This window comes from Camelina sativa, chromosome 5, assembly GCF_000633955.1.
Source record: "Camelina sativa cultivar DH55 chromosome 5, Cs, whole genome shotgun sequence".
Lineage (NCBI taxonomy): Eukaryota > Viridiplantae > Streptophyta > Magnoliopsida > Brassicales > Brassicaceae > Camelina > Camelina sativa.
Genome location: NC_025689.1, coordinates 1,651,919 through 1,661,400, shown reverse-complemented (window position 1 = coordinate 1,661,400; position 9,482 = coordinate 1,651,919). Strand labels below are relative to the sequence as shown.

The 9,482-nt window shown below is 34.9% G+C and overlaps 2 protein-coding genes across 5 annotated transcripts in view; both read left to right on the top strand.

Annotated features, from left to right (window-relative positions):
* Positions 788-2,236, top strand: LOC104784852. 2 transcript variants are annotated; one of them, XM_010509946.2, is made up of 5 exons: positions 788-982; positions 1,195-1,314; positions 1,422-1,492; positions 1,571-1,657; positions 1,764-2,236. In XM_010509946.2, exons 2-5 carry the CDS (start codon positions 1,212-1,214, stop codon positions 2,097-2,099), a joined length of 597 nt encoding a protein of 198 aa, XP_010508248.1. In that variant the 5' UTR covers positions 788-982; positions 1,195-1,211; the 3' UTR covers positions 2,100-2,236. The 2 variants fall into 2 exon arrangements, with proteins under 2 accessions (XP_010508248.1, XP_010508247.1); XM_010509945.2 differs by having other exon boundaries at positions 1,191-1,314.
* The window catches only part of LOC104784851 (serine/threonine-protein kinase D6PKL2-like), an 8,977-nt gene continuing 5,920 nt past the window's right edge, over positions 6,426-9,482 (top strand). Inside the window, exons 1-3 of one of the 3 annotated variants that reach the window (XM_019245631.1) lie at positions 6,428-6,733; positions 7,165-8,626; positions 8,730-9,480. In XM_019245631.1, the coding sequence (XP_019101176.1) occupies positions 7,209-8,626; positions 8,730-9,480 (2,169 nt within the window). In that variant the 5' untranslated portion in view covers positions 6,428-6,733; positions 7,165-7,208. Of the gene's footprint in view, positions 6,734-7,164; positions 8,627-8,729; positions 9,481-9,482 lie in introns of all 3 variants that reach the window. The other 2 variants (XM_019245630.1, XM_010509942.2) reach the window with 2 other exon arrangements.

The window sequence follows — 9,482 nt, the reverse complement described above, 5'->3', positions numbered from 1 at the left end:
CCTTCTTCTGATTAATAATTGACAGTATAATTTATTTAATTATGGTATTATAGTAATTAATTGTATAATTTTCTTAATTCTTTTTCTTATAGAATAAGCGATTTATCATTATAGTTAGTATTATTTTATATATATATATATGAACTATCCTTTATATTTATTAATTTGTTTAAATTTTTAATTTTTTATAATTTACAAATATATAAAAACATTTTTTTGTATAACACATGACAAAATCTTTAAGTGTTAAAATAGACATGTGTCGCGATAAAATGAGTTTTTTCGTTTTGATTAGCAAAGTTTATATAATAACACAATATGGAATACACTATCAAATCATTCACTGATTGAAAAACTTAAGAAAATTAGATTAATTTCTTATTTTGATTATCTTATTTTTTTATATTATGTTAATAACTAATTTTAACACATTAAACATTTTTATACTTTAATCATTTTTCTATATAAATTTATTTTTACTACATGATTATAATAAATAATAATTGCACATATGTTCCTTATTAATTACATATATTTTCCTATTTGAAATTAGTAATTTAATAGATAAGTTTCCTAATAATATAATAGATTAGTTTTGGCTTTATATACTTTTCAAAAATATTAGTTATAATTCTTTTATCTTTAAGATTTTTTTTAATTTTCTTATAGTTGTTAAATAAAATTTATTTTTATACATGTTAAAAATGTCTTGATACACTTAATATATATCGCAATTTTATATGAATTATTAACTTTCAAAACTAATACTTGACGCCCACAGGCCCAATAGCGAAGAAAAAAAAAAAAACAAAAAAAGAAAAGAAAACGAAGCCTTCCTTCGCCGCCGCAATAGAGATCGGCCATTGAAACCCTAAACCCCCTTTCTTGATTTTTCTCTGTTCCATCAAACGCTCTGGGCAAAGCTTCTTCACTCTCCCTCTCAGACCGATCGTGATTTTGCATACTCCTCTCAGAATCTCTGGTTAGTAATTTAATCTATATGTAGTCTTAGGAGGATTTAGGTGATGAGATATTGTAGAATTAGTCGGAATCTAGAATCCAAAATTCGAATGGTATCTTTTAAGGTAAACCAATTCAAAGATATGGAATCGGAATTAGGTGATGTATTCGAATGGTATGCTTAAAATGCTTTAACCTCAGCTCTCTCTCTCTCTCAAATTTTGTCTCAGAAAGAAATCAGAATCAGAATAATGTATAATCGTAAGCCAATGGAGAAGAAGAAGAAGGAAGGCATGGCTTCTACTAATCAAGATATGAGCTTTAAGAATATTATGAAAGATGTTCAATTCTTTGGTAAACACACACACTCTCTCTTCTCTTCTCGCTATTTGTATTATTTATTGCTGTTAATTGTTTTGTTCACATTCTCAGCTGGAATTGTTGTTGTTTTTGTTGTTTAGCCTCTACGCATATGACATGGAAGGATAAGAAAGCATTAGAGAACAAGCAAGTGGCTGAACTTGGTGGAAAGGTTAGATTTTTACAGAAACCTGTTTCGATCATTTAGGATTTTTATATGCGATAACCCTTTGATGTTATATATTTGCAGCCTCAAAAGAAGCAGAGGCTACCTTTGAGTGTAGCGTTAGTACCGATGAAGAAACAGAAAGAGAGAGAAGAGAAGATGTTGGACCAGGTGATTACTTTTTTTTTTACATTATGAACTGCTCTGTTTTTGTTTGGTTGATCCATTACGACGACATCTGGTTTCTCACTTGTTAATTGGGGGGTGTATTTTGCAGAATAGGATTCTTGGGAGATTTGGAGGACAGTTTGGGAGTGTAAGTACTAGGAAACCCGTAGAGAAGAAGCGTACGCCAGAAGAGAGAGTCTTGAAGTCTACTGTAGGACATTTCAAGGGCGGTGTTCTTGATGTTAGGCATTTGCTACATCCCGGTAATTCCATAACTAATGACAGAGATTTCAAGATAAAGAAACACAGAAAGAACGAGAACATGGGAGGAGGAGGTGGTGAAGGAGGCGGCATCAAGTCTAAGGGAAAGAAGAAAAATGGCAAGAAGAAGAATAAAGGAAAGAAGAAAGGAGGCGGTAAGAAGAGAGGCAAGCCATCACGGTGAGCTTTGTAACAAGTTTTGAAGCAAAGATGAGTGCAGTTACGGCTATATTGACCTTGGTTTTGATTGTGTGTTATCTTCGATTTTTGTAGAAAAGAACGAGATTGTTAAATTATTTTGCAATTGTTTTCTTGATTTCAGCCAAACCACCAAAATGATTTTAATAGATATTTTGAAACAATTTTGATCAAAAAAAAAAGATATTTTGAAACAATTTTTGCATATAAAGTCATTTACAATAACTGACACAAATAATGAAAATCATTTGTTGGTAATTTTACAATTAAGGCCAAATGGAAAAACAAGTAAATCACATTCGTGTTGATGTTTTTACTCTCGTTTATAATGTTTTCATGTCTATAATTTTACCTTTTTGGCCGGAAAGGCTAGAAAACACAATACAAATGTTTTATTTCTTTTTCTAACGACCGCCGTTTTTTGTTTGGCACATCATCCACATTTGAGCACCTTAGGGGAAAAATATCGTATCCTTCTTACATCAATAATGATTATAGAGATGATTGAAGAAAATGAAAGGTTGAAAGTCGTGGATTATTACTCAACGTTGCTCGATCCAAATAAGATTTTGTTTTTTTCCATTTGGGAATGATGTGATTTTACTGTGAAGTAGTGCTTTCTGTTGAACGTGCCCAAAAGTTCATTGATGTGATGGATTATATTACATAGCACTTTAATTCCTAGCTGGAATTTGGACCCAATTTAGATTTTCTTTTTTTAACACCGTCCAGTTTTTCCACCTTGTACGTGTCCTAAATCGTGACTTATTGAGAAGTTAGGGTGGTGATTGCATGATCGGTGAAGCTCTTGTCACTATTTTATACATGTCTAAATCAAATCAAATATCAAATTAGACATATGATGTGAGTGAGGTACTTAATGACACTTTGCATACTTGTAGATAAGGTTTAAGTCTTATATATCATCCGAGGTTCTTTGTATTTATATTACCGGCCACAACGTACGTCAACATGTGATAAACCAACTACGAGACGTAGTAAACTAAAATCACCACATTAGATAAATTAAAGCAAGCCTGCGTGTCGTTTTTTCACATCCTAAACGTGAGTTATGAAAATCTAATCATTGTACATCTTTGCAGTTAATTAAATGTTTATAAATCTTTTAATGGTATTATGTTACTACTACCATCTTGCCCAAATTATATTCAATATGACCGATCCATCAAATTAAGCGATTTAATTACAATGATGATTTAATCGTTCTTATGAGTTATGGCTGACTAATTATATAATTTTTATCACTGTGAGAAGACTAGAAAAAAAAACAAAAGAAAGAATACTTACTAATCGATAGTCAAGAGGTAGCCTCTNNNNAAAAAAAAAAAAAAAAAAAAAAAAACAGAAAGATTACGGGCCTTTTAGAATAGATGGGCTTGGTATAAATCATGATTGAATGCAAATCGAGGGCCATTTTAAATTATGTGGGCTGCCAAATTCTATTTAAATTTAGATATGGATATTTTAATTGATTCATAGCTTCTTATAATGTGTTCTTGGTGGATCGATAAAACGTAAATCATCCATGCCAAAAATGTGTAGACTGGAACGTATATAAAATAGTGTTGAACGTAGTTCACAATTGATAAAGAATCTGAAAGATATGGTAACTTTTACATGCACCTATATAAGACATTGAATTAGTCTTGGCCAAACTTTTCAGAATTGATTCCAAATCAATCATACCAATTAGACCTAGCTATGACCAATCATGCTTATTCAACTAAATGGAGGAATATTTTGAATATGAATACTAATATTAATGATGTGAGTGAGGAGGAAAGAATAAAGCATAATGTGATGAGAATGGAATCAGAAAAATTTAAGAATTGGTGTGTTGCTTTATCCCTTTGTATTGTTTCGATACGTCTATTTTGGTGTTCAAAGTTTCAAACCCCTTCTTTATTTTTCTTCTTCTTAGTGCTTTTGGAAAAAGAGAAGAGAAGGGGCTCAGATTCAAAGCCCCACCTATAAAGATACCATATACTAGTTAGCACCCCACATTCACACCCATTAATTCCACATTCATATATAACCAACTAATACACCCACATAATTAAATATCAAACAATCATTACCTACGGGATTGGTATTTAGTAGATGGTTTACCATTTGAAAAGAAACTTGTAGTATAACTTAGAGACTTATATATGGGATGAACATAATTATTCAAATGGTTGACAATATAAGAATGAAAGAGAGAGAGAGAGAGGATATGATTAATCAATGTTCATACAAAACTGCATGCGTTGCGTTTTTAGAGAACTTTTCTATAAAAATATTCACATTGAATCAGCTCAACAAACCTTAAAAACGTGTCTTAAGATTGATGAATTCTAAAGCAACCATCATCTAACAATTTTCTTGTTTCACTCACAAAAATGTTACATTTTAAATAAAACTCATGGGAATTTTTTTTTCACTGTATGATTCTATGAACATTGTGATTTGTGAGAGACAAGAATTCAGTTAAAAGCACAGGACGACTTGATCGATACTATACGTATAATTTGTCTTAAGCGATTACAAAAACAAGAAAAAAAAAAAAAAGTAAAAAAAAAAAAAAAAGGACGAGACACTGCATGTGTTTTGGACCGTTTGGTTTAGAGTGATAAAAAAGAAGATAAAACTGTCCCTAAACAATAGATCTCCTCAATCCATGCGCAATCCACCTGATCCGTAATACCTTTTTCACCCTTCACCCAACAAACCTCGGATCGAATAACAACGTCTTGCTATATAATGGTAGTATCGTCTTTTTACTTCCCTAAGCCGACAACTATCTCTGTTGCTTATTATTTCTTTTGTTTTTTCTTTTGTTCGAAGAATTTTCAACTCAGCTTTCGAAATTATTAGCAGTGTACATGTTAATTAATCTTGAACAAGAAATTAATCGTCGCAGCTTTTATTTACTTTGCAGACAAATAAAGCATCAGTCACTAAGCCCACCATGATTAGAGCGTCGAGGTCGCAAACATTGTTTTCTTAATCAAAAACTATACTATTCTTATTGCTGAAATTAAGACAATATTATACTCCATGATTTAAACCTTTTTTAAAAAAAAAATATTATTACTAGCAAAACACCTGTGTCCACTAATCATTGCTTTCAAACACATAATGTCAATTGAAACTCAACTGTTCCAATATAATTTATTTGCAAAAAGAGCGAAAAGACAAATAAGTGGAAATGGAAAGACAAGATTAATTAAATTAGTGATACATACTATTATCTTTGAAGAAACTGAATTCATTGCCATATATATATATATATATATATAGTGTCAATACACTTCTCCTCTCCCTAGCTAAATGATTTGTTTGAACAACAACATATGTAACTTTATCATTAAGTCTCTATTCATTTTTAAAAACCCATGCAAAATTCATCATAATGAATTTAAAAGTTTAAAATACATATCATATGTGATGATTTACAATAGTGTTATCTATATTTGTATATATCACTACGTAATATTCAAGTTCTCCCACTATCTTCTTGTTATTTATTTATCACATTTCTATAGGTAGCAGCACTAACTCCACTCATTGTTTTTCTTTCTGTTTTTTTTTTTCACTTGCTCTCGTCAAGTGCCTACCAAATTATAATAAATTCAAAAGAACACATGGTTCAAATGAAGACAAAATCTTGAGTAGAGGAAAAACAAAAAGGAAAATATTAAAAAAGAAAAGAAAAGAAAAGAAGAAGAAGAAGAAGAAAAGTGATGGGAAATGGTGAGAAAAATAAGAGAAAGAAAAGGAAAGCTAAAATGAAAAGATATTGCGATGGTGGGTCAAAAGAAGAGTGGTTTGTTCACAAATCCACAAGGTGCCTTTGATTCTTTGTCTCTCTTCTTTCACTATTCATTCTCTCTATCTTTCTAGTAGTATAGTATTTTATAATATTACACACATCATCAACAACAAAAGGAATAGTTTTCTCGTCATCTTGATTACAATAAATCCAAGATAATGGAGGAATCTAAAACTTTGAAAACCAATATTGGTTTAACATTACATCGATCTGTTTTACAAGAAACAAAACGTTTGATGATCAAGAAGCATATATATAACACAAAGTAGTAGAGAAAGAAACGTCTCAAAGAAATTTGTAAGTATATTTGTAGGTACAAGAAGGAACACATGTGGGTCCTACTTTAATTACTGGACCCTACTCACCCCGGGCCCCGCTTTCTCTTTGCCATTTTTTTTTTTTTTAATAATAAAAAAAAAGCTCCGTTACGGTCAGTAGTCGCAGTAGAGCAAGCTATAGAGATAGCGCCCACACACAACACACACACACACACATAAAGCAAAAGCCTTTGAGCTCTCTCACCACTCTCCCCACCTCCCTCAAATCCCAGACTCCTCCTCTCTCGTTTCTCGAGCCTGGCTTCTCTTTCTCTATTTCCTTTGTTCATCGTTCTCTCTGCTTAAATCCGATTTCTTGAATTTTCCCCCAGATCAAAAAAAAAAAAGAAAGTCTCCTCCTTTGTAAACTATTTTCCGGTTATATAATCTCTCACTGTATCAGCTACATTGTACCGGAAAAAACCCCTTCTCGATCTCGGGATTCTCGCCGGTAAATCTTCAATCTTTGTTAGTTCCTGTTTCTAAATCTCTTTCCTTTTGTCGTTTTCTCTTTGGGGGTTTTTGATCGATTCTGTTTAATGTTAGCTTAAGTTTTTTTAAAGAACAAGTTTTTATACTCCCTATGATGTTTTTCTCGACAAGGTTTCTGTATATTTCAGATCGAACTATGGAGAACAAATCTTAGGACACAAACACACACACACACTCGTGTTCTTATTCTTTGTCTTGAATCCATAAATGAGAGTTAGTCCCCCTGAGGCTTATTCCCAAATCACGTGTTTTTCAATCTCTATTCTATTTTGTTTATTCGCCGACAAGAGTTTAGAATATGGTCCCGAATTTGTTGGTTGGTTTTTGTTTTGTATCTTTCTAAGTGCTTTTATGTTAAATTGAGGTCAGAGCTTGATTTAGTTGACGTTTTTTTTTTCCTTTTGAAGGGATATAGAGAGATTTGGGAGTTGGTGTTAAAGATCTCGTATGAATGCTGGAAATGGAAAGAGTTGCTGAGCTCAAGAGACTTCCTAGTAAAGGTCCTGTCTCTGGTCACTTATCCAGTAGTAGACGACAATACATGGACTTTGAAACTAGAGATCCTCCGGGTATGCATTTAGAGACTTTGAGGGAACGAGCTGCTCGATACAACAACAACAACGGAAGATCTGTGAATCCTACTACGACGTTGGGGAGAGAACTAAGCCAAGTTCTTAATGTGCATAGAGAAGATGTGATTATGACTCAGTTTGGTGGTGACATGAATGATTTTCAGGAGTTTGAGCCTGTTGTATCCTCTGTTAGAACTATGAAAGCCAAGTATCCTTTGCTGGAGATTGAAGAGATCGGGGCTGCTGATGATGATGTTACTTGTAAGGGAAGCAATGATATGTCTGAGGAAGCTGGTTCTAGCTCTTTCCGTGGAGTTAGTCATCCTCCAGAGCCTGACGACATGGATCTTATTACTACTGTCTATGTTCCCATCAGCGAAAAAGCCAAACCTGATTCTGTTTGTTTGATGAAGGGTATGTCTTCTACTACTACTACTAAAGGACCCTTCATCGAGGATCTTTCCCTCTGCGTGCCTCCGAAGAAGCCAAGCCCTGGAATACTCTCACCTGCAGAAAGCATAGTCGAGGAACCTGCTACATCGCTGTCCCCTTTTTCTGTGGCTCGTGCATCGCAGAACACAGAGAACTCTCTGCTACCGCCAGATTCAGACAAGGAATGCGTTTGGGATGCTTCTCTGCCTCCCAGTACCAATGTGAGCCCACATAGCAGTAGTGTTGAAAGTATGAATTTCGCCAGGGCTATGAGTATTGCTAATAGCTCTTCTGCAACAAGTACTACTCAGAGGAGCGATGTTGTGCTTAGTATGGACAAGAACTACTGTGACAGGAGTATCAGTATGGTTTTGGATTCGTTTGAAAGTGCTAAGACGAGTGCAAGCAGAGCTAGTGATAGTAGTGGCCTAAGCGAAGAGAGTAGCTGGAGCAATTTCACCGGAAGCCTTAATAAGCCACACAAAGGGAATGATCCTTGGTGGAATGCTATCTTGGCTATCCGTACTCGAGATGGGATTTTGGGAATGAGCCACTTCAAGTTGCTTAAACGGTTAGGTTGTGGTGACATTGGGAGTGTTTATCTGGCTGAGTTAAGCGGAACTCGGTGCCATTTTGCTGTGAAAGTGATGGATAAAGCATCTCTTGAGAACCGGAAGAAGTTGAATCGAGCTCAGACCGAGAGAGATATCTTACAGCTATTGGATCACCCGTTTCTACCGACATTGTACACTCATTTTGAGACAGACAGATTCTCGTGTTTGGTCATGGAATACTGCCCTGGAGGTGATCTGCACACTTTAAGGCAACGCCAACCCGGGAAGCATTTCTCCGAGTATGCTGCTCGGTATGTTTTCTCTCTCTCTCGGTTTCAGTATTACAGAAGCTTAAGTATCATATACTGTTTTCTCACTTTCTTTAGATGTTTCACATTTTTTTGTTTTGGCCAGGTTTTACGCTGCAGAGGTGTTGCTAGCGCTAGAGTATCTCCATATGCTCGGTGTTGTTTACAGAGACTTGAAACCTGAGAATGTTCTGGTTCGAGATGACGGTCACATAATGCTTTCTGACTTTGATCTCTCCCTGAGATGCGCGGTTTCTCCAACACTGATCAAAACATTCGACTCAGATCCATCTAGACGCGGCGCATTCTGCGTTCAACCCACTTGTATGGAGCCTACATCAGCTTGCATCATCCAACCCTCATGTTTCTTACCACGCAGCATCTTCTCTAACAAAAACAAAAAGAACAAGTCACGTAAAACTCAGACGGATTTCTTCAAGTCACACTCAGGTGCTCTTCCAGAGCTAGTTGCTGAACCAAACACACGGTCCATGTCCTTTGTTGGAACCCACGAGTACTTAGCTCCAGAGATCATCAAAGGAGAAGGACATGGAAGCGCAGTGGATTGGTGGACTTTTGGTATCTTTGTGCATGAGCTTCTATACGGGAAAACACCGTTCAAAGGATCAGGAAACCGAGCTACTCTGTTCAATGTAGTTGGAGAACAGTTGAAATTCCCAGAGTCACCAGCTACTAGCTATGCAGGCAGGGACTTGATACAAGCTTTACTGGTGAAAGATCCAAAGAACAGGTTAGGAACAAAAAGAGGAGCAACAGAGATAAAGCAGCATCCGTTCTTTGAAGGTGTGAATTGGGCATTGATAAGGTGTAGCACTCCTCCTGAAGTACCGAGACAAAT